General features: G+C 47.2%; 1 protein-coding gene across 3 annotated transcripts in view; it reads left to right on the forward strand.

Annotated features, from left to right (window-relative positions):
* The window catches only part of ST3GAL1 (ST3 beta-galactoside alpha-2,3-sialyltransferase 1), a 118,120-nt gene that overhangs the window by 82,255 nt on the left and 10,148 nt on the right, over positions 1-25,717 (forward strand). For all 3 annotated transcript variants that reach the window (XM_059723721.1, XM_019481782.2, XM_006276527.4), the window contains 4 exons: positions 1,864-2,660; positions 13,193-13,389; positions 16,736-16,915; positions 23,702-23,747. In XM_059723721.1, the coding sequence (XP_059579704.1) occupies positions 2,358-2,660; positions 13,193-13,389; positions 16,736-16,915; positions 23,702-23,747 (726 nt within the window). In that variant the 5' untranslated portion in view covers positions 1,864-2,357. The remainder of the gene's footprint in view (positions 1-1,863; positions 2,661-13,192; positions 13,390-16,735; positions 16,916-23,701; positions 23,748-25,717) is intronic.

Below are 25,717 nucleotides of genomic sequence, written 5' to 3' on the forward strand. Positions count from 1 at the left end.
GGATCTAGTTCTCAAGGACGAAAGCTTCCCGCTGGAAGCAGGAGTGAGAAAGGGGCTGTTTGCCTGACTACGCAGCCTGTTGATTGGGCAGCAGGGAAGTGGAGTCCGTTCGCATGAAGAGCTCAGGGGTTTGGCCAGGAGGCGGGATTGAAAAGTGGGCAAAAGGTGCTGTCTGCCATCCGTCTGCTGTTCTGTCCGTACAATGCACACTGTGGTAGTGGGAACTTTGGGGCATCCTCCAAACCCACAGCTGCTAGGATATAGAGTGGGAGGCAGTAGAGTCTGTGCAGTCATGTTAATGTGAAGGACAACACAGGTCCTGGCACTTGTGCCCTTACAACAGGCAAACCAAATCTGCTTTGCCCAAGAGGTGCACGCTGCCCAGGAACATTTGTCAGGCTCTGACTCCCTGTAAATGACTTTGTCGAGTCCCAGACATGGCCTTACGAAACAGGAATTAATTGAACCACGCAACCCACCTTGGAGGCCTCTAGATATCGTCCTCCCCCATCTGACAGATGCAAGCACAGAGGCTCTAGAGGGGCGGGGGGCAACATTTTCCAAAGCCAGCCCTGATTTTAGGGGCCTTTTTTACAAAGGTGCTGAGTTCTCTTAACTTCACTGGAAGTTACTCAGCACACCTGAAAACCAGGCCTTGTATTGTCCCATCCTGGCTCCCCCAACTTGGCCATCACTTTTAAAAGCATTTTGGCCTCAGCTATTTGCCCATGGGCACAAGGAACCAGGAGACGAACTTGGGAGCCCTGACTCCCTGACCTGGGCAGTCCCTGACGCTTGACTCCGCTCGTCTCGCGGCCTTGTGTTGTGAAATACACTGGACTCCCATAACCATGGACCTGTTAGACACATGCCGAGCTAGTTTAAAATTGAAATGCCAATGTAACATTAAAGGGTTTAAAAGGAACTCCCTTTCCATGTTTTCATTTTTTTTTAAATAACAAACTTCCCCCACTTTATTTTAAATTGTTCAGTGTATTAAATAATTCATTATTTGTTCCATTTTTATAGGAAATGTTATTTTAAAGTGGCGCTTTCACACACACGTTCACATTCCAATAATGCAAACTGTATTTATCACCCCAAAATTGTCTGCTTTTTTCAGTAAAAAGGTTTGAAAAATGATCAGCGCTGTGCTGGCTTCTTACAAATACGGAGGAAACGTCGAGCGTTCAGGCAGTCGAAAAAAGCTACGGGTCTCTCTCAGTCTCTAGGGCAGAAAACAAATTAGGCATCAACTGGGGGCTTTGCCCCATTAAACTCTTGAGGCCAGGGGTGGTGATGGTAGAAGGAGCTTCTTCCCAAGCTCCTTACCTCGTGCATCAGCATATGCAGAGCGCAGGCAACTTCTTGCTTGACTTCCCCCTTCCCTGTTCTGACAGCCTTGATCCTGCTTGCAGCTCTGTTAATCGTAAGGCCGGCCGGCACCCTGAGAACATGTCATTTGGAGGAGTGGGTGCATGTCTGTCTGTCTGTCTGACTCTCCCTCCCCCAGCCCCTTTGCCCTCTGCTTCCCTCCGCTACTAGTTATAAATACTCGGTGAAGCTAGTGGCCATCAAGGTCAGTTGAAGGTGTTGAGCTGATTTAGCACGGTGTCTGCACACTGTGATCAAAAAGGGCCAAGATGCCTTAGCTACATACCGCTAAATCAACGGACAGAGATTCAGCTTTTATAGGCTGACGTTTCCTCCCTTTGGAAAGGCCACCGTGAAATTTCTCACTGTGCAAAGTCCTGGAAGCTGTATCTGCTTTTATTTCCGGGGTTCTTGAGATAATCTGAAGCTGTTGGGTGGGGAAAGCGAACCACAAGAATTTATGCGTTTTCTTTTTGTGATTTTGTGCAGGTGGCAGACAACGCTCTGCGGCTTAAAGGAGTATGAAGGCGTCTCTATCGCTTGGGACAGAGGCCATGAGATGATCTAATCAACCGCACACGAATGAAACCATTTTCAGGAAAAAGAAGTTTTGTCTAGCCCTTTGGCTTTCCTCGGTAAACTCAGGCTCTGATACTGATATTAATTACCTCTCGATCTGCTGGAATGGGAAAAGGAAACTGTAGTTATCAGTTTTGATTAAATGCTCCGTGGGAGAAACCGTAATGGTGTGATGAGAGATTTGGGACAATTTTGAACCAGTCAAGAAAAAAAAATCCATTTTTTTTTCTTTTTTGACGCTTGTGGGCAAAATTAAGACTTGCCCCTTAACAAGAGAGGTAACTGAATTGCAGTGCTCGGCCTGAACACCTTCTGATAATAAAACTCCTTCTTTGCCTTAACCTGGGTTACTGTGTCACACCTTGCTGGCCAGACCAAGGAGCCCCCCAGGGAAAACCATCACCATGAGGAGGCGGCATCTGAAAATGTTCTCATTCCTCTTCGTGTTCATAGCGGCGATGTCGTTCTTCCTGAACTACAATCACTATGAGGCCATGGTCACCTGGGCCCCCCAGCAGATTGTTATGCAGTTTTCGGAGCAGTTCAAAAAACTGATGAAACACCCCAGGAGACCCTGCAGCTGCAAGGCATGTGTGTCTGAGCTGGGACTTTCCTTGTGGTTTGATGAGAGGTTTAATCAAACTATGCAACCTCTCTTGACCACCCAAAACACCTTGATTTCTCCAGACAGCTACAAGTGGTGGCTGGTAAGTAGGGAGCTGGGCAAGCGCCAGTGTTGCTATTGTACCATAATCGTTATTTGTTTGTATTGAGGTAATAATTAGAGGTCTCTGCCTGATAACAGGGCCAAGGCACCGTCCGGTAGTGAGAGAGAGTTCCCACTGAAAGAGCTTGCAGTCTAAATAGGCAAGATGATCAAAGAGGAGAAAAAGTTGGTGTTATTGCTCCTGTCTTTCCGATATGCACACGCTGATTTGCCCAAAGACACAAAGGTCTGTGGCAGAGCTGAGACCTGAACATGAATCTCTCAGATCTTAATACAATCCCATAACTACAAAATTCTTCTTAAAATCTTGAACTTGTTTTGTGCCTATTCCTTTTTTATAGCTTATATTTGTAATAATGCTTATCTTACGTACACTATTTAAAAGCAGCCAAGGCATCCTGTGAGTATTAATGTTCTCCTTGGATAATTTTAAGGTGGGGACTAAATAAAAAGAAAAAAAAATATTGCAGAATGGCTTGTGGAACTCCCTGCCATAAGGTATTACAGGGATTCAGAACTTAACCGGGTTAAATATATTAAAAATGCCATGTGGATAAGAATAAGCAGTGTTTTATTGGCTAATATAATCCAAGGGTGGCCAACCAGAGGCACGCATGTCACTAATGGCACAGGCCGCCTCCGTATGTGTGACACATGGCAAATCAGGGAGGGGACAAGCAGCACAATGGCAGGTCAGGCAGGAAGCAGAAAGCAGAGCAGCAGATGGGGTAGGAAGCACAGGGAATGAAACAAAAAGCAAGCAGCAGATCAGGCAGTTTAGGTATAAACATTGCATTAGCAGGGACCTGATTACTACTGGCTCTCCCCGCTGCAGGGCTGAGTGTCACGAGGATGCAGAGCTGATTGGGGCGCAGCCCGGTGGCGGGAGGTGGGGAGAACCAGGGCTGCGCTCCCCGCCGGGCTGATCTCCCCGGGGCTGCGGAGCCACTCGGAGCGCAGCCCTGGCTCTGCCTGCCTCCCACCACCGGGCTGCTTTGAAACTTGAAACGTTTCGAAACTTTCAAAACATTTCGAGTGCCCTCATTTCATTTCGAAACTGTCTAGAAGCTTTTTGTTTCGTTTTGATTTTGCTGTTTCGAGCTCAAAAAGCATCAAAACAGCTTCAAAACGAAACACTCGGTGGAATTTCACACAGCCCTACTGATTACAGGTTCAATCCTGTGAGATGATGAGCACCTCCAACTCCTACTGAACTCTGCACTAAGGTGGATACTTGCTACCTCTCAGGAGGTACTCGGCAGCTGACAGAATTGTCCTATGATGGCGTACTGTTTTCAGAGCTAAACCCTTAAGGCTCGGTGGAGGATGTCCTTTATGTAACTCTCCATGTAACATCCACCCTGAAAAAAGAGCTTTTTAAGCTGTGACCTGGTAGAGGAAGTGTCTTTGTTAGAGGGGGCCCCCCTATATGTAATGTAGGATTGTAATAACACCAGGTTTGTCTTGCTGTACTTGCCAGGGGAGTCCAAGGAAGCAGAATTTAGTAGTCATCTGGAACCTGGCTCCTATTGTGATTGTGAAAGCCCATACTTTTATAAAACATGTCCTGGGGTCTTTCATAGAGCCATGTCAACATTGGATTTTCTGTGTAGTGGTCACACTGGGAGTGGGGAGAACAGAAACTTTGGAGAGGGATGGGTAGAAGAAAGAAGAAATCATAGAAATAAAGGCCTGGCAGGGACCTTGAAAGACCATCAAGTCCAACCCCCTGCTCTGGGCAGGAATACTGCTGAGATCAAATGATCCCAGCAAGGTGTCCATCCAATCTCCTCTTGAAGTCTTCCAAGGTTGGAGACTGCACCGCCTCCTTGGGAAGTCTAGTCCAGATTCTGGTCACCCTTACCGTAAAGAAGTTCTTCCTTACATCCAACCTGAAACCATCCTCTAACACTTTATGGCCATGGCTTCTTGTCCTCCTGTGAGGTGCCCTAGTGAACAATTTGTCTCCCAGATCCTGATATTCACCCCTTACATACTTACAGACAGCCACCAAGTCCCCCTCAGTCTTCTCTTCCGCAGGCTGAAGAGTCCCAGGTCCCTTGGTCTTTCCTCATAAGGTTTGTCCTCCAGGCCCTTCATCATTCTTGTGGTCCTTCTCTGGACCCTTTCAAGATCCTCCACATCTTTTTTGAAGTGTGGCGCTCAGAACTGGACACAGTACTCCAGCTGGGGTCTCACCAACGCTGAGTGGAGAGGAGGGTCATGAAATGAAAATGATAACAATAATCATTTTGAGCCAGCCAAAAAAAAAACAAAAACGAAAATTTTCAAATAATTCAACCCCTTCAAAATGTTCCATACTGTTTTTGTTTTATTTTGTATTTTAACGACCTAGGTGAATTGCAAGATGTATACAGCACTTCAACATGAAAAGTCAAAGTATCTTGTTTGAAAATGTCAACACAAGGCATTTTTACTTTTCCAATTTTCTCCCCAATTTTTTTAAAGCCAAATGCAACTTACATTTGGAGAAAATTTTGGTCATCCCAACATTCCTTTTTTTGGCTAATGTACTGTCAGACAAAAATATGTGGCCTAAGTCTAGTTTTTAATAGCCAGAAAAATCCAGGTCTCCATTTTTATGTCTCGTCTGAAACACAGCTCTGTTTAACTGAGGACAGGACTTGGTTCTTATGTTAATGGATTTTTTGATAGCCTCTTAAATCTATGCTGATCTTGAAAGTGATTGTAAAATTTCTTGACAGCCCGAAAGGGAGCATTACAACTTAAGGCAATGGCCGAATTTAATTGGCACTTGTTGTACCAACTTACTTATTTCTGACTTTTTTAATATAATAGTGCTAGAAAAAAATGGCTACTGAAGTGCTCGTGCTTTGATAGTAGCTTTTTTCAGTTCTTTTTTTGGAGAACAGAGGCTGCAAAGTAGCAAGTTGGGCTGGGTTCCTGTCTTATTGGTACTATAATTTAGATGCCATTGTGACTGCAGCGGAGATATTATCTATCTGTGAAACTATAACTTATTGCTGATCGACACAAATGAGGTGTTTGGTACTGTGCTAGATGCAAAGATAGCCGTCATCCCGAGGAACCTGCAGTCGGAAGGCCCAATGTTTCCACCATTGCTCTAATGTGTAATGTGTTATTAGGAAGTAAGGGTTGTTTGTATAAGTAAGCACTGCATCATGAGACCTGCCGATTTTGTCTTAAAACCAAGAGTGTTTTAGGAAAACATTGACAAATATTTGAGGTGAAAGGACCAAGGAAGAATGTTAAACCAGCCCTTTTTTACCCAGCAAAGAAGTAGTTCTATGAAGTGATCACACAGCAAACTTTATTAAACTGCTGCAGACACGAAGATGGCTAACAAATAAATGAGAATGCAATACAGATAATGCATAATACAGACATACCTAGATGTATTTACAATCAATTATAAAACTAGAAGCAGTTATAAATTATGAACTAAACAGACTTACAACTGTATATAATCTAAACCCCCAAATCCTAAGAGTCCTGATAGGTGGCCAACCTGCCAAGAGGATCTTACCCAAAACAGAGACTAAGTTCTAAGAGGCACAGGATCCTCCGAACATCTGCAGGGTGAACTTCAGCACAGAATGCAAAAGGAACACATTTTGGATCACCGGCCCTCTTTTTATCCTTCTTCATAGTAAAGTCTTACAAAATGATCTTAGAAACATGGACAAATATGGTAATAAAAAGATATCATTACGTCATCCTATTAATGAAGATGGTATATACCAACCAAAATCCCTTTATCAAGATTAGATGTTCTGAGACTAGCTAGTTTTCCGAGAAGCATTTCACACCGAGTAACCTAGTTCCATTTTTCTCACGTTGCTTTTTCTTAAATTAACTTATGCTAATGTAACAGTTAGCCTCCTAAGGCCTACTAAAACACTATACTATGAATAACTTGGTCAAACGTATTCTAAAGGTCTACAGCAGGAGACAGGCTTTCTTCACCCTTTCCCAGGCATGTGAAACACGACGATTTAATCTGTTGTGTCTTTGTTTAAAGCAGTTTGGCATTTTTGAATGCCCTGTTACTTTTTTTACATTGCTTTCATCTAAGCAAGCTGACAAGGCAATCCTCCGTACTAAAAAACGTGCAGTCATATCCCACACTCAGCTCTACGGTCCATTGCAGAAAATGCACTGCACTTACTGTAACTCAGGTTAAAAATCCAACCTTATTTCTCAAAAAGGTATTTTGGGGCTTCCTGTGCTGTGAATCTTTTCTCATGTTATCCCAAAGGGGCACCTGTACACATCACAAGGTTTAATCCTAATTAAATAGGTTCATAACATTTAAAAGGAGTGCAAGAGCCTTTGTGTTTGAAAGTTGGCAGGTCCTCTTGTGTGATGCAATGTTTTTCTGTTTATATCTGCCTCCCAGCCCCCTTCTTTGGCTGACTTACTTGTAATGGTATTTTCTCTGTTACAGAAATGCTAGGTATGCTTCCACTGTATGAGTTAGCCTAAAGATAAGGCAGCAGTAACAGCCGGGTCCATATTTTTAGGCTGAAGCATAATAACATAGAACTAAAATCCGTGGGAAAGGCCACCATCATCTGTCTAAAGCCTATAGGGACCCAACGTCAAAGTTAGCTTTTCTTTAAAGTGTTTTGGGGACTAGTTTTGTTTTGCTCTTGCAGGTCAGGAAACATAAAAAATTAAGAGTTCAGCCTCTGCTTTGACTTACCTTGTTGTAAACGCAGAGGGACTCCATTGAAATCAGTCTATTAAAGCTGCAATACTTCAGATTCAAAGTTCCCCTGGCAATCTTTTAACTGCAACACATAGTCCATAAACTACTGCGTGACCAAGATTTTATCATGCATTTTGTGACATTTGGTTGGGTTTTGCCACTCATCTGAAACAAAAAAATCAGTTAACTAGTTCTTGTGGTTGTTGAGAAAAAACTTGAAAATAGGATCTTTTAAAGATTTGGAAACCAAAAGACTCATCAAAAGGGCATCAAATGCCCCCCCCTTCCACACACACATGCATACCCCCACACACACTGCCTTTGCCACGCAGATTTATCTTAAGAAAGTGCATTGTTTTACTAGATCCATGTTATGTTCATACATCATAGGAGACAGTCTGGCCCTAAAGTGTTCATAGGCAGTCCTCAGACTTACGACACAATTGGTTCCTGAAAACCGGGTCTTACATCGAAACGTTGTAACTCGGAACCAAGTTTCCCACAGGAAACAGTGTTATAAATAGGGGATTGGTTCCTGAACCAAGGCCCGATACCTTATTTTCACCAAAAATAACCCAGAATTTTGTACTCAATCAATTATAAATAAGTAATATCACTACATTAATTTATTTATATTGTAAATAGCAATCATACTGATTTGGAAGGACTTCTTTGAGGTGGCTTTGCTGGACTTTTTGAAGGGCTCTTGGTTGGACTTTTCGAGGGGTTTTTGCTGGAGTCTTCTCAGCAGTCTTGGCTGCAGGGTTTTCTGGAGTCTCGTCTGCTTTCTTAAAGAAGGTGTCCCAGGAAGTTTGGACAGATGTTCTCCAGGGAGATGGGCGACGCAGCAAACTTGTTCGCTGGCGTGGCGTGGCATCGGGTCAAACGTTGTAAAGTCAAAACTGATATCAGAAAGGTGAAACAGGGTGTCAATTTATAAGCGTTGTGAGTGTGAACCGTTGTAACTCAAAACGTTATAAGTTGAGGACTGCCTGTACAGCACAGGAGGGCAATTATTTAGGGCAGAGGGCCGCTTACTGAGTTTTGGCAAACCATTGAGGGCCGCATGACGGGCAGCTCGGGGCAGATAAATATAAAATTTCTAAATATTTTAGCGGCCCTGCAGGCTGGACAGAATGGCCTGGCGGGCCGCATTTGGCCCGCGGGCTGCATTTTGCCCACCCCTGCTGTACAGACTAAAGCAGACAAGAGGAGGGAGGGGAAGCAGAGAGTTAGACGGGTAAAGCACCATGCCCCATATCAAACAATACATCCAGGCCGTAGCCAGGAACAGACCCCAAACTCCTGAGTGGCAGTCCAGCATTAGAGTATGCTGCTTCCCATTGAATTCACTGGGTTCTGGATTAGATTTACTGTTAATACTTAACAAATCAAACAAGGGAGGAGAACATAAGCCAGCATGTTTCTGGATTAGATTTGTAATTTGCTGTCTGATAACCTGGTAACCTACGCTCAGGTCCGGGCATTAATCTCAAAATCATTGTAAAACAATTTGCAAATTAATTTACTAAATCATTGGAAAATGATTGGATTTTTTTTTTAAAACACACAGGCGGCAAAGCAAATTTGCAAATGTAGCTGCAGCAGTAAAATTCAGCGAGAAGTGTTTGGCACAGCTGCTAATTACATCACTGTGTTAATCTACAGAATTAACGGAAAGACTTACCGAGCACTTTTCCAGCACAGAACACAGTGCACACATCAGTCCTGACAGCAGCTTTCTGAGGCATATTCAAGATTATCCATAGTGTATAGGTGGAGAAATTGAGAGAGGAGCTGAAGGGAGAGTGTGAGTGTTTAATGAAGATGCTCTGGTCTAGAAGTGTGAAATCGCCATTGTGCCATGTAACACCTCAGACCGCTGCACATGGAGGAGATCAAGGCCAGATCAGGACTGGCGGAGGCAGGAGTAGAAGTCGGGACCCTTTCAAGTTGTCCGCTCTCCTTCTTTCCTGAGCTCAGAAACAAGAACTACCCGCTCATTCCCACTCCCCGCACAAGCCCAGCCAGGAGGCAGAGCAGACAGCGTGGACAGCTTGTGACTTCTACTTTGCCACATTGCCCAGACAAGGGACAAGTGGCTTGTTTCTCCGCGGTGAGCCCAGGCATGGCATGCAGATGGTGCAGTCACAATGGCAAGTTGCACGGGAGGCCGGTGCATTCGGTATGTGAGCCCCAAGCACCAAGTTAAAGGGCATGCCAGCAAGAAGAAGTATCGTGGCACTTGTGGAGGGGATGGGAATCGGAGTGGCACTCGGGGAAGGGGAGAGGTATAAACACCAGTCCTGGAGTAGGTGGGGGGGGTCATTGCTGGCACCAAGGTGGGCTCCTACAGGGGTACATGCCACTGAACTCAGCTCATGTAGCAAAGGGATTCAGCGACACTGGGCAGCAGAAGTGGCCAATTATGAGGGTGGGTGGCATTGTCTCATACACTGGGCTTAACCTGACACGGTACCAAAGGTGTTGGCCAGCCAGCGGCCTGAAAAGGAACAAGACATGAAGAGGAGTGTTTCCCCTGTTTCCTTTGATTGAGAGCATTTGCGTTTCAGCTGGCCTTTTTGCTTGCGTGCCTCGCAGAGCAATCAAGGAGATGGAAAGCATACGCAAATGACTCTAGGGAGATGTGATTGTTAAACCACAGATAGGGTATTTCAGACGTAGGAGATGCATATCTGAGACTATTTGTAAGTCAGTTTTCTTCTGAAAACTCGAGTAGGTTTCAGGTTTGCTGTTCCTGTACACAGCTTGCCTGGAGGGTCAGCCGGATGTAGAAATCAGCACTATTTGATTCCCTCTTTCTCCTGACACGTTGGTCGGTGCAGCATTATAGCACTGGGGGTGCCGCCATGGAGCGTGGTGGAGCGTTGACTCGGGGACCCTGGGACTGTCAGACATTTCATCCGTGAGAACCTGACTTTTGAAATGCCTGTGATTTAGCTACGTCGAAATAGATTTCCAAGCCAAGCCAGCAAGCAGCCTTCAGTAACAATTTCCCGCACGTAAAGTTGAAAGTTTTAAGAGTCAGCAGGTTCTCAGCTGACTATGCCTTGCTGTTCTAACTCAGTTACGAGGACTTTCCAGAGACAATCAGTTTTGTGCTGAGATTAAGCATGGAAATTCAGTCCAAAAAAAACAAACAAATCGCAGCGAGCGATAAGGATGTGGAAACAGCGTTGACAATGTTTGCAGGGTCAGGAACAGGAACGTTTCTCTATTTTAGGTTTATCTAGCCCCAGCAGCTTGCTCATACTAAGGGGGCACTGGATGCGTTTGTTCTGTAATGACATCCCCTCTAGCCTTGGTTCTTGTGAAATGAATTCCCATTTCCTGCTGGCTTCTGTAGCCGTGTTTAATCAAATCCGTTTCAGTGAAATCACTCCAGATTCATGCCAGCAGAACAGAAAGGAGAGTTTGTATATAGAGGGCCCTGTCCCCCTCTGTTTTCCAGTCAGTCTTTAACCCTTCAAAGACATAAAAAGATCATTACACCCATTGCATCCCTCTAGTTGTGCTTCAGTTCTCCTCGAGAAACAGTGTCATTCAGTCTCTTTACTTTCAGGTGCTTAGGACATTCTGAAAAAATTACCCGGTGGTCTAAATTCTCTCGGGTACACGATCAGCTCAAGGGTGCCTTTCTGGAGAAAGATTTGGATGTCAAAAACAAGAGATGGAGTTTTCTTAGGAACCTAAGGGCAAGTTCAAGTTTGCAGAACGAGGAGAGAAATGTCTGTGTGTGTGTGTTCAGATAACCCAGAACAAGCTCCTTCAGAGATGGTCGTATTCATTGTAGACGTAGAGCCTCATGCCAAGTACAGCCAAATCAATTAAAAGACTCCCATTCATTTCTGTGGGTTTGGGTTGAAGGATCTGTTCTTAAATCCTTCTGATCCGTATGAAGAAATTTGCTTTGAAAATGCATTTTGGGTTGGATTTATAAACTCGTCACCGAGCCTGTGCTCTCGGCACGTGCCCGCACGCCCACCTGGCAGAATGAGCTGGGCAGGCGCAGTGCTAATGTCGACTACTCTGGCTTTACTCTGCATCTTGCCTTCTCCTGGGTCTTGGGTGAGTCTCACCACTTACCCCCAATGGTGGAACTGGCTTTTCCACAGTGCCGCTCCGCAGAATGGCAGCCTAAACAAAGATGGGGGGAAGTACAGAAATCGCTCATGCCACCTCCTTTCCTGCACTGAAATACCGCAGGGAATATTGAGGATGGTCAGAGAAGGGCTCTGCTTATGTTGGAGCAAAGGCACTGTCATAATGGCTCAGACCTGTGGTCCAACTAATCTGGTCTCCGGTAGCGTGCAGGGCACCTGGCTGCAGAGGAAAGTATAATAAACCAGGTAGGAAATAAACTGCCCCCAGGGAGAGGTTCTTTCTGACCCTTTTAATCAGAGGCATCTTTATGACCTGAACTTGAGGGTTATGTCGCTTCATAGATCTCTGCTGTGATTAGACATATTCTTGTTATCCCTATACAAATCTAATCTCCTCTTGTTAAACTCTTGGCCTCGGGGCTTAGAATCGTGCCTCCCAAATTAAAGCGGTGACGGTGCATCTGAGGGTGTGATGCACCCGGGGCCCACACTGCCTGCGTCCAACCTCACATGCCAGGATGGGGGCCCATGACACCATGTACACTCACCCTAGTGTTCAGGGCCACGTTGGTAGCAGAGCCCCTCCGTCAATCCATGGGGATCTCTGGGTCCCAGATCTCTGGGATCCAGTGTGGGGTGCTGGATCTGGCCTGCGGGCTAAGGGTTTAGTGCCCCTTTTGTAAGACAAGGCCTGTGCACTGGGCACATGAACAGAAGGAGGGGCCCTTACCCCCCTTCCCTGATTCTTGGTTGGAGCGCACCCGGGGCTTACTGGGAGCACAAGTTCCATGTAGTCAGTGAGAGGGGGGTCGTGCAGCAGCCCCAGTCCTGCCTTGCAAAGAGGAAAGGCACAGGAAGGCCCGCACAGCAGCACTTCTCATGGGTTCAGCAGTACCCTTCCATGAAGGCACTACTGAACTAACAGCTCGTTCAGAGCAGGTCCCCAAATAAAAGAAGCACGACTTCCCTAGGGAGGGGCATATGGTATGCAGCCCTTGACTCCTGCCTGCAGTAGCACGCTGCCCCCCTAGCAGGGAATCTCCTTGCAGAGACAATGGGCGCTTTCTAGAGGCGGGAGACGCAGCAAAGACCTATCGGGTTGCTCTTGGCACGGCTCTACTTTAGAGTGGCTCTCCACTCGGCTACAAACCGCCTCCTCCTCAGTCCAGAAGAGCCGGAGCAGCATGTGCTCTGCCCTCTTCCCCACCCATCCTGGCCACTCCTTCCTCCTGGATTTGTGCTGCCTCTGCCCACCGCTCATCCTGCCACACCTGCTCTGTTCATTCACACCGGAGGGGTGTGAACAGCCTGTCACAGTGGAGGAAATCTGATCCAGAGACCAGATTAAGCTGGGGAGTGGAGGTATGTGCCCGACTAAATTCAGTGCTGGGTGCTTGAGCCGGAGGCACTGTGCTTTGTGGATGAGAAAGCCAGGTGTCCCACAATCACCAGGGGACGAGCGAGGATATAGAAGGGAGTCGGGGGGGAATAAGGTTAAAAACTCTGGGGAGCAGGAACTCCCATCCTGTCCTCCTCAGTCCAGGAAGTGTTGCAGTGTTTCACAAGCCATTAGCACAGCTATGTAGCAGTCAGAAAGAGAGCAGTCAGCAGCATCTTCCTCTGCCAGAAGCTCCCAGCATCCATAACCCAGAGCACTCCTGTTCTTCCCAACAGAAACTGCAAGGAGAGAAAAATCCTAAGAATATTAATGAAACCATCAAGGAGCTGTTTGAGACCATTTCGGGCGATGGCAATCAGCTGCAGGAGAGAAGCTCTTCCATGTGCAGAAGGTGTGCCGTTGTGGGGAACTCCGGGAACCTCCGGCAGTCTCATTACGGCCAAGACATAGACAGCCATGACTTTGTGCTCAGGTGAGTCCATGGGAGGTGGAAGGACCTGGCTCCATCATTTCAGGTTTGCCAGTGTTTTTAGGGCCCAGCTGAGCCCTGATTTGCATCCTGTGAGGCAGCTGGGATGCAGAAGGCAGAGTGCAGTTTTAGGCTTGGGTCCTCATCATACTCCCAGGAAAGTAATTAGAAGTTGACTTCCATGAGGACAGAGTTGAGCCCTTACCAATACACACATTACTGCCTCCCTGAGCACAGACCTGGGAATCTGTGTTGCTCTTTGAAGCACACATGGGTCAGATCCTGCACGGCACTGGGCTCCCTCAGTTCCCTGTATAGCTACTGGGAGCTGGTGTGACTCCTGGTGGCACTAGTTTCATGAGGGTTGAATGTGGCCCCACGTGTTAACTGTACAAATGCTGGCCTCGGTCTGCTTGGAACAGAGGCAACCTCTGTAACTGATGTTGGGCGCTGGCTGATTGTGTCTGCTTTTCCATTCAAATATGGTGGTTTTAAATAAATACAGTATTTGCATTTGATACCGGTAAGTGATTTTTACAAACTTTAAGCTAATACCCTGGATCAAATTCTGCCCTCACTTACCCTAGTATAACCTCTACCCAGAGTTCATTCACTTCTGGAGTGGAATAGAAGCAGTTCCACCATGGACAGCAAAACACAAATCAAGGCAGGAAACAACGGGGCAGTTGCAGTTGTTTTATAACAGATGGCATCACCAGGCATGGTAAGAATATATCACACTGGAGTGGCAGGGGAATTTAGGTAGTCAGAATCGAACTACCCAAAATGGAGCGTTCCCACGATATCCAGCTTAATGACCTTGCTTCTGCAAAGCGGCCAGGGGAACTTCATTGAATACAGCACTCATAAGATCTGCTTATGTCTCAGGAGCAGTATGGTAACTCCTAGCGACACTCTTGATTCATTACTGACTCAGAGGAAAGATTGACTTGAATTTTTTTCCAGACATATCTGGACCGCTCCCATGTTCCATCCAGTGCTGCGTCGCGTCTGGGATATGTTCGAATCAGTACAATCAGACATGACTGCAGGCCTTGTTAGGACCAGGGAATTGTCTTGATGGTGATAATGAGGAAGCAGCACACACTAACATTTGCTTTGAGAGACAACAATTTATAATAACCCTTTATCACTGGAAGGGAGGAGATGGTTGTGTGGTTTTGAACTGGATCCTTTTATCTGTAATCACTGTGCCCCTTGTTTCAGGTGCAATAGAGACTAGCAGTCCCCCAGGAGGAAGAGCCTTTGAGATGACATGGGGCTTTCTACTGAATCTGGAACTTTGTCCCTATAGGGTCAAAAAAAGGGACAGTGACCTTTGAAACCTGCCATGATGTCAGTGCATAAGGAACAGCCCATCCTTTCTTTTATCCACTGGCATCTTCTTACATTGACAGAAATTTTCCACCATAAAGGCCCCAGCTGACTGAGCTGGAATAGTTTCTGTCACACCTAAACTAAATCCAGGGCTCGTCCATTAACTGATGGACTGCAGCTCTTCTTGACTTGCTTACACACCCGTAACCTCATGAGAGCTATATGCGAGTGAAAGCATAGCAGAATTTGGATCTAAATTTTCAAGCGTGTAAGTGGGCTTGTGAGAATGTGTGCTTTCCTTTAATTATTTGTGTGTCATGGACTCAAGCATCAGAGCTTGTAGAAAGCAATTTGAAAGATCCCTCCCCCCCTCCCCGACACAAGCACATCCACAAGTGGAGACCAAAGCAGCTCGAGAATACCCTTCCACCTCTCTGGATTGACTGGGCTGCATTCGTGTGCCCACCCTTGGGGACACAAGCGCCTGCTGAACACAGTAGGGGCCATACACAAACCAAAGGGTGCTGAGTGCAGCCTTGAGAGGTAGAGCCATGCTCAATTCAGCAGTGGCAGCTGGCATGCCTGTCTTCGATGCTCTACAAGCTGTGTTTTTAGATGACTAGAGCACGTCAGCAGTCCAGAGGTAAAAAGACAGGCAGGCTGCCTATAGACCTGCTCATCCGTGTTATTATAATCATTCATGATTAATCAAGTCCACTTCACATTCTGATTCGAATTGTTCCAGCATCACCTCAGTGCCCCGCCATCACTTGTATTAAGCCCCCATGCCCCCTAAACCTTGTCGAATGAGCTTTAGGTAAAGCATCCCATGGCCACTTGGGAACACGCAGGGGTTTAATACATGTGATGGCGAGCTGTTTTAATTAGAGCAGCTCTCTGGGAACTTTTCTAATTAAAATGCATGTATAGGCAGCCACAGTGAAGACCCAGCCCTTTAGTGTTACCACTAGGCAGGAGGTGAACATGCCAAAAATAACATGTACCAGTGGCCCAGACACGTTAATCATCCTGAGATAAGAAGCATAGCCTGGGGATGTTTTGGGAGCCTGGCTGTGTTTAGAGTTCAAAAGAAAGCCCCAAATTCGGAGCCCCCGTTGTAAAGGAGCTAGGTTCACTCAAGGTTCAAACCACCCCTTCACTGAATCCAGATTGACCGCTCCAATTTGTCACACTCTGAAACCATCTGAGTTTTATACTGTGTGAGGTTTACTTTGCTAATGCTCATGGATTAATGTCATTGTTTAGTGATTAGGGCATGTGACTGAGAGCCAAGGAACCTGGGTTTTAGTCTGGGATCTGGTGCCGAGTCACTGTGTGGATCCAGGCAAGTCACTCGATTGGTTTGTGTCTCCTTTCTCTCAGCAGTAAAATGGTAGTGCTGCTTATCTCCTTGAAAGCATGGTGATATCTAGTTAGTCTGTATTTGATCTTAGTGCATTGGTGACGTCAGCGTGACTGAGGCCAGGGTGTGTAGCAATGACAGACCTTTCACCTTAATTAGCAACGGGCACAATTTTGCCTCCCACGGAGCAGTCTCTTACTTTGTGAGTCACGCTATTGAAATCCTTGCAGAATAAGGCACTCACTAGAGCAAATAAGAACAGCAGAAATGCCCAGCGTTTGGTACTCTGGCATGGCTTCGGCTCATCAGATAGACAGATTTACCATTTCACACCAGTGCTGCATGTGATTTCATGAAAGTGGAGCACATTTTGCCTTCAGATTACAGCCCCTTGTATACAGTCACATTCTTCCATGTATTAGAAAACAACCAAGTGCCTAATTCCAGCTTACGTGATGGCCTCTTTATTACCCCCCTCTGGCTAATTAAACCTACTTTAAAGCCCCTTTATTCTGCATGTCACATAAATGAGACTTGAGCCCAGTGACTCTTTTTCTCCCCCCTCCTCCCCAGCAAGCACCCAGGGAAACAACGGATGCAATTCTCCTCCTGATGTTTTTTCCCTCTCTTCTTCTTTTTGGGTGGCAGGATGAACCGTGCTCCCACTGTTGGGTTTGAATCGGACGTCGGGAGCAAAACGACCCATCACTTCGTTTACCCCGAGAGCTTCAAAGAACTGCCAGAAAATGTCAGCATGATTGTCATCCCCTTCAAGACCCTGGACCTGCGCTGGGTTGTCAGCGCTCTCACCACAGGCACCATCAACCAGTGAGTAAATGTGAGGCCAGCGGTGCTCAGACTGAAAAAGTGGGGAGAGCCCCTCTACCACCTCGTGTGATTGCACCAGAGAGACCAGACCAAACCGCTCTGAGATAAATTCCCTCTTTTTATGCCTCTGTGGATCCCAGCAAAGCCACCAGGAGTTTTGCAGACCTCAAGTTTGGCCGCAGATTTGTTTTCTTATAACAGCCTGACTGTGGGGGGAGGTTGGTGTGGGAGTTCAGAACAAGTCCCACTTTTGTCCCCGGCTCAGCAGAAGTGGAGAAGTGGAAGAGGATGTTTGCTGCCACTATAAATAACCAGTCCCTGTCTCTTCCTGCTGTAATTGCTGGCTTTCTGAGCTGTTTTGGGCAGAGTGACTCATAGTGGCTGCTCCACACCTCTCTCCTGTCAGGTAGCATTTAGTAGGTGGGAACTGTGTTGTTTTCTCCTTCAGACCCTCAAGCCTAGAAGTCTACTCATGGAGTCCACCAGTTGGAGGGGACACCACTAGGTCACGCATCCTCCGCCTCAGTGGGTGAAACGGAGACTTCTAGTGTCTAATTCCACCAGTGACATTGCTTGCCACCTCCTAGCCTGCCTTCACCCCACTTTCTTCTTGGCCCCAGAGTGGTTTCAAGTCCGTAGCGTCGGTCCAGTCCAGGGGTATCAAACATCTGGTCTTCAGATGGAGCTGTCATCTGGCCCGTGGGGTTCCTAGCAGGACTGGGATACAAGTGACAGCAGCATTAAGGCCTGTGGCTCTCTGAGACACCTTCCAGCTCACCCTGCCCCTGGAGCTGGATGTAGATCTGGCCTGCGAGGAGCCTCATGGTCTGGATCCTGCCTCAGGGCTACTAAATGAGTTTGACACTTCTGATCTAGTTCAAAAGGAGGGAGAAGCTGCTGGCTTCCATTAGCTTCTCAGGGCCTGGAGAGATGCCATATTAATGCCAGCATAATTTGTATCAGTTGTGTACAGCAATATAAATCACATGGGATGCAGAGGAGACAGGCCTGCAGCTATCCAGAGGTGGTTGCACACAAGACGTTGTTGTTACAGTGCTTCAGCGTTAGGTAGCAGGGGAGCAGGTAACTTATAGTTTGCCTCAAGAAAAAGTCTAGCTCATGATCTGCTGCAGACAGATGATGTCTACGCTGGTGTACTTATATCAGTGTAGCTTTATCCCTAATTTCTCCCAGAGTAATTCTACACCACATCTGAATAAGGTTCCCTGGGCTAGGGCTGTACATCATCCAAACTCATAAGTTCCTCCAGATGTATAGCCCTCCAGGCCTCTGCCTGTCATCAGACTGTCCATTCTTCATCCTGACTGCCTTTAGCTGGCCTGTTCCAAGTCAGCCGGCGGCCGAGCCAGCTGGGCCTCTGTCTGGCTGGCTTTCAGCCTGAGCATCTCCCTGCCTCTCTGTGGCCATCATGGGTTTATGTACCAACTGGGCAGCAGCTGGCTGCCCGCTTAATACTTTGCTGCTGCCTGACAAGGCTTATCGGCCACATCACACACTTCTCAACATTATCATTCCTATTTTAAGATGAGGGAACTGAACCACACCGAGGTATGGGAACTTACTGAAGGTCATGCAGTGCCTGACCAGACAAGGAGGATGGCCCAGTGGCCAAGGTGCTAGCCTACACCTAGGTTCAGTGCCCTGCTCTTCAAATGGCATCCTGCCACTGACCTTTCCCCTGCCTCGTGCCCTGCCATTGACTTTCAGCAGGTCATTTAAGTCTCCTGCTGTGGACCCACAGGGGAAATGTGCCTGTTGTGTCTCGCATCAAAATACTTAAAATCGACAACTCCGTCAACACCATTATTGGGTTGGTATGATGGATGTGGCATGAAGGAAGGAGCGTATCTACAGCAGAGGCATGTGGAGACCCCAAACCATTTGATTCAGCTCATTAGGCCAGGGCCACGTGCTGCCTAACATCTGTTTTGACTTCTGAAAAGAAAGGACAAAATTCCCTTATTAGCCTGCACCCCTGGGGTGTTGCGAGAGTGAAGTGGTTTAACATTTGGAGGGTTCCCCTGCATGAAGCCACAAGTGGGTATTGGAGCAGGCTCTGCCACATGGTATCATGCTAGCTCAGGGATGGGCAAAATGCGGCCCGCAGGCTGGATGCGGCCTGCCAAGCCATCTATCTGTCCTGCGGGGCCCCTAAAAAATTTATAATAATATTTATCTGCCCCTAGCTGCCTGTCACGCAGCCCTCAATGGCTTGCCAAAAGTCAGTAAGCGGCCCTCTGCCCGAAATAATTGCCCACCCCTGTTCTAGCTTGAAAAGCTCAGCTGCAGTACAAGGAGGGGATGTCCTGCTGATGGGTTAATCTAACTGGAGAGTTTCTTTGGACTCAGTCTCCCCTCCATTCATCTCCCGTTCCCTGTCAAGTCTATCCTCTCCTCCCTTCCCTCCTTCCTGCCTCCCTCAGCAAACTCAGTGTTTGGGACATCTTTCTTGTGCATTTTTAATTTGCTGGTGGGAAATTGTTTCCCATTCAAACAGTCTGGCGAGATCCCATATCAGATCCTGAATATCCAGGCAGCCGGTTCATTCAGGACAGGACTAGATTAGAGCTGCGGCTAATTGCAGGTCCACGAAATGGGGAGGAGACGGGGGCTGTCACAGCAAAGAGGAGAGGTGCAAGGAAGGTGTGGCAGGCAAAAGCAGCCTATCGCTGTCTCGCACAAACACACAAAGATCATTGCAACATCACCTGAGGTTGCAAGGAGGGACTCGGCTATTGAAGAGCCCCTTTCTGAGCTTATGCTGAGCAGGATGTGAGCTGCTGTGGGAGACCCACCGGAGCCGGGGACCAGTCAAGTTCATGTGAGAAGGTCCTAGAGAGCAGGCCCTCGGACTCCCACCACGGCCAGTCTGCTGGACCGAGGCCACAAGCAGAGCCTCAGGCACGGCTTCATCCCTGCCTTCAGAAAGAGCACACGGAGTGGGGAGACGGATGGTTCTCCCCACAAGCCGTGCAGAGGCAAATGATGAAATGAAAGGGGTATCGGAACAATTGAGAAAGGTTTGTGTCGGTCAGGCTTGATGGACATCACTAAGGAATGGAGAGCCAAGATTTGTGTTCGAGGATTATAAATGCTTGGAGCCAGGACCTGCAAACAGGGTCTCTAGCTCAATTTAAGTAGCTCTGCATCAACTCTGCCGAGGCATGAGGCCTCTGGCAGATCTCTGTTTTTCTTTGTTACTCAGAAGTAAGGACAAAAAAGCGGGGCAGACAGGGAACAAATGGACAATAACACCGTGTCCCCCATGTGCCCTGAGTCTCTTGCTCTCCCCTCCCCTTGTGTCTCAGATACCCCTGGTGAGGGGAAAATTGCTGCTCCCTGATCCCTGTTGCATTTCCCCAGGATTCGGGGGCCGGCTGAAACTAATTAAATTGTTGAAAATGGACCCAATAATAGCTAGTTGTTATCTTGTATACAGAACATGTCTTTGCTTCCAGTGCCTTTTTCATAGCTGAGTTATATGATTCATTATATTTTTATTTGCTATCAGGATCACATTCCTATAGTCTCAGTCCCCTAGATTTTCTTCCTGATAGTAGAGCTTAATGGACATCTGTCCCAGTGACTAACTATGCTGATAGTGGGACTAGGAATGGGAACTGACCTCATTCACTTCCACCCATCCGCTAGCAGTCCGCATCCCCTCCCTTGTGCTGGGCTGTCACAGTACTGGACAACCGAGGACGGCGGGTTATAAGTCACGACCCCATGGGGTCATTCAGGAATACCCAGCAACGGCGACCTCCTCTTTCCCTGCTCTACACAGAGAGCAAAGCCTCTGTCAAGCAGTTTCTTGTTAAGAGGAATTGTGAAATGTTTCAGCGTTTTCCCTAAGGTCCCTGCCTGAGTCACAGAAAACTAGGAAAGACTTAAAATGTGCAAACAAATGCTTCCACCCACCAGTGATCAGAGCTGCTTGGCTTTTTTCTGAAGAAAAGATGGGGAGGAGAGGTGTGATTTGGCAAATTATGGTCTTTTTTCCAAAAATGAAAACTTTTTTGCAGATTAATTTACATTTTCTTCAAAACGTCCTGTATTTTTTTTTTTCCTCCTAATTATATGGTTGCTTTTGCTCATGTCACTTTTTCTCTGTAAATGCAGTCACGTGTTTGGGGGGTTTTAAGAGTGAAAATTCCCTTTCCAAGTTCAGGGAAAATACCAGTTGTTGTTGTTTTTTAAACAAAAGCTTCAGTTAAGAAACAGAAAATATGGGAGGGAGAGGAAAAAAAACAAACAAACCCAGTCCATTTTGAAAAGGAGCAAAACAAAGCCTCTGTCATTTTTATGAGATTTTGAACAAGTTCTCTTGATGATAATTATGCTATTTAACTAAGCCTGCTGACACCAATGGGAAGCTTCCAGCTGATTGATGTGGGCTTTGGATCGGGCCCTTAGTTATGCCCCGTCAGATGAGCCGAGTCCGGTGCCTAGGGTTACTCGAGTCTTGTGCCTGAAGGCAGCCCGGCCCTCCGCCTGCAGCTTTGTGAGGCTTATTACAAAACATCGTGCAATCCTTTAATCTGCCTCGTTGAACAATAGGCTTTGAGTGAGGAGTAAATTAGTTGTTGTTGTTGTTTATTAATTCATAGAGTGCTGTTTCCTTGTATTACGGTGCTTTGAAAAACACCATCAGCTAACCAATATTTGCATAACAATAAACCGCACAGAAGCAGCCGCTGGAGGTGCCTCCGTTATATTTCAAAGCAGCCATTGCCCCACTTTTCAAAGAGCTTGCAAGGCGCACATCTGCCGGGCAGCACCTGGTGGCCATAAGACCAGGGCTTTTGCTTGCAGGTACCTCCCTGAAGTCCACGGATAAATAGAGGAGGCTGCGAGGGTAGGAGTCCCTTGGGTACCCACTGTGTCGTGCTCTGAAAACACAGCTAAGAGAATGCATTTTGGACACGTGTGCCTTTGGACGTCTCAGCCCCCATCATTGGATTGCTTTTATTGTCCTCCTGTAGCACAGAGTGGCTCTGGCTGCACCTCAAAAGCCATAACTAAAGCCTGGCTGCTTCTCCAAACAGATAATCCCTTCTCCTTTACATCATCTTATGGGATTTCAGCCTGAGGACTGCAGGCTGGTCACAATGGTTGGAAAAATCCCTCTCCAATGTGAACGCTTTTTCCTTCAGTCCCTGCTTATGTTTCTCTTTAACAGTCGATTGAGCAGATCCATAGGTCTCATCACCACTTAGGTGGTGCAAAAAGGTGGATATGTGATAAATGATGAGATGGTTAGATTATAGCATAGGGTTGGCTTTGGGCTCCATTAGTACCTGGCTGGTTACCCACAAAACATGGCTATTGGCTTGTCCCTTTCATAGTATCATGGTAGCTCGGGTCGGAAGGGACCTAAACAGATCATCAAGTCCAGCCCCCTGCCTTCATCTCTTTAAAAAGACCATAGAGCTGTCAACAAGGTCAGTGGGACTGAGGTTAGCTGAGCCTATTTGACCAGCGGGACTGAGGCTAGCTACCAAAAGTGGTACCAGAAGGATGAGGGGCAGGGGTTATGAGGAGGAGTGCAAGATTTTTGGAGGATTCAGGATAGGGAAGGCAACGCGACATGCCACGCTGCCACAGTCTCAAGGGGGTTAGACGGATATTTGGAAATGCTGAATTCTCCCACAACTCCGGGATGAGTTAAGCTAAGAGGCATTTTGGGAACTGGGCTCTTCTGAAAATCTGGCCCTCTGTGGCCTGGGTAACAGACACTGCTACACAGAGAGGTGGAAATTCTGGTTGCAGTGGGAAGGGTTCAAAGAGCAGACAAGAGGGTTGGGAAGGAATTGCAGTCCAAGGAAATGACTGGGAAGCAGCAGATGTTTGAAAACACCCCGTACATGGGAAAGACTTAAACACAAATGCTAATGGGCAGGGGCTGAATAAAGAGATGGAGGTAGGCAAGAGTAAAAACTTGGAAAAGTTAAAGTACATATAGGAAGAAAAGATTCCCGTGGCGCTTTTCACTTCAGAGCAAGGACCGGTCTTCTGTGTAAGTAAAAGCTCCAGCCTGTACCCATAGGTGTGCTCTGAACAGTCACAAACTGAGCGCTGCAGGACTCTCTGACTTCGGGAAAACCCCCCAGAGACTTTTTTTCTATGTGTTTGTATCTACAACCCAGCACACACGTGACCTGGCACAGCTGCATCCTGCCAGACAGGACCGTGCATGTGATGTGGAGGGGAACAGGCTTTTCTTTTCCGAGACGGGGCTCTGAGCTTTGACAGCATCACGAGCGTGAGCTGCAGTTTTACATTACGAGCCCCCGGCAACTTTCTGTGTCTGCCCCATTTGTTTAAGAAGAGAGGAGTGACATGCTGGTGGGATGGCGGACGGGCCATATTCCACCCCCATGTGGGTGGAAGGAGGCAGGAAGATGCCATTATACATGAAAAATGCCTTTACTTTGAAAGCAGTGAATCCTCATCCAGGGCTATTAGGAGGGAAGGAGTCTCCTCCTAGTGGTGAAATATATTTTTGCCAAGCACAAGGCTGAAAGCAACCTGAGCCATTAACGTGCAATTCATTTGAGTTATTAATTATTGAATGAGATACTGAAATGGCGCTACATTTCCAGTGTTTGTTACATTTATCGTTCTCAGGTATTATACATGTATTGATCTTGTGCTGGTTGCAGTGATTGACTTTGCTGATTGATTTTAATTATATGCTTTCCTCACTTTAAAGTGTATATCCCATTTGACTTTCACTGATTCGGGTATTCTCTTCTTTAACAGCACGTATGTTCCAGTTCCTCGCAAAATCAAAGTGAAGAAAGAAAAGGTGAATTATGTTTTGTTTTTCATTCTCTTCATTAATGAACTCACTGCCGTAAAATACTCTTAGGCCTAAAAGATTGGTAGGATGCAAAGAATGATTAGATATTAATAATGAATAATGCAAGCGATACAGATACCCACAGCAACAACATTAGCAAGGCTAAGACTATATGGCCTCATGTTTGGGGGATAATCTTGCCAATAACTAACTGAGGTAGTTCTCGCATGCCCAAGTCATTACATTATTGCCCATTATGAGGATTTTGTGGCTTCCTCTGATACCGATCAAAGACAGAAGATGAGATTAGCTGGCTCATTAGTCTGACCCCAAGCAACAGTGTCTAGATTTCTTCTTAACGTAAACTAGCAGATCTTAGAACTGCAATGCTTTAAGCATTGAACAGGGTTTAGTGTCCCATTAGCAATTATCCCTGGCTTTTATTAATCCAGCTGCTTGAACTCAAAGGCCGATTACCTTGTTTTCAAGAACTCTGCCTTTGCTCACAAGTATCCTCGTTGGAGATCCCTCACGGTCAAGGATGATCGCTCCCACGAGTCAAGTAAAGAGTTGTAGATAAGTTTGTTGATGGCTAAGACGGTGGATCCTAGAGCCGCAGATGCCACCAGTGGTGGTTAAAGAGAAGGTGGAACTGCAGATTTATCCATCTTGTTTCCTTTTCTTCCATTTCTATTGTTTTTCTGCCTCCAGGGCAAGATGGCTTTCCTCAGAGTAATATGTACTTTCTCTCATGTTGCCATGTCCCAGGCTAGTTTTTCCCAATTTGTACTGTCAATGCCACACTTTTTAATGTTCACCATGAGGTTGTCCTAGAAGCATTTTCTCTGGCCCCCTACATGTCCTTTGTCCTTGGCTGAGTTGGCACTATAGCAGTTGTGTTGGTAAACGTACATCAGACATGGCACACCATGCCCTGTCCATCGCAGCTGATGTTGAATAACCAGCGCTTCGATGCTGGTGGTGTTCACGTTGGTCAGGATCTTCTGGAGGTCACACTGGTTGGCGAAGCCGTTCCAGGCTTCCAGTCACCCACGCTTCGCAGCTGTAGGGTTGGGATTACCACAGCCTTCTGTAACAGGAACTTGGTTCGCGTCCTGATGTCGTGTTCATTGAACACATGATGATAGTCTTCTGAAGGCAGAGCTGGCACATCAGGCCTATACTAGAGCTCCTTGTCAATGCTGGCCTTTTGAGAGATGGCTGCTGAGTAGGGGTGCACCGATAAAGATTTTTTTGGCTGACACCAACAGCCGATTATTAACCAGCCATATCAGCCGATGACAATCCAATATCTGATATGCAGCCTGGAGGCTTGCAGACCAACTTCCAGCTGGTAAGTATGTAAGGGGGAAGGGGCTTGGGGGAAGGACGGGGTGTGGGGGGGCAGATCAAGGCCCCCAGGGTGAGGGAGGGAGTGGGGCAGGGGCAGGTGCTGCCCAGCCAGGGCGGGGCAGGGCAGAGCCACGGGCAGCTTGGCAGGAGGGCAGGAAGCGGGGGGGCAGTAGCGCCCCACCACCGTGCACCCCTGGAGGAGACATGAGGGGCATGTGCCCCATGGATTTGTCCATGGGGCGAGGGTGGGCTGCCCACTGCAGGCTCAAGGCCAGGGGCTGTGCTGGCCTCTTCTCAGTGTGGGGGGAGGGCTGCGCTCGGGGCAAGCATGGGTGGGCAGCAGCGGGGGTACTGGAAGGGGGCCTACAGCGAATTTTGGGGTGGCTGTAGCCCACCCCATAGCCCCTTCCCAGCACCGCTGCTGCCTGCCCTGCCCCTGCCCACCATGAATGCAGCTCTGGCCCAGGCCCCCCCACCACCAGGAAGAGGCTGGTGCAGCTCCTGGCCCCGAGCCTGCAGAGTTCAGCCTGCCCTCACCCCGCACACAAATGTGGGGGGCACATGTCCCCATGCCTCCTCCAGGGGTGTGCACAGCAGCAGGAAGCTCACCCCCTTCCCTGTGT

This window comes from Alligator mississippiensis, chromosome 3 (assembly GCF_030867095.1).
Source record: "Alligator mississippiensis isolate rAllMis1 chromosome 3, rAllMis1, whole genome shotgun sequence".
Lineage (NCBI taxonomy): Eukaryota > Metazoa > Chordata > Crocodylia > Alligatoridae > Alligator > Alligator mississippiensis.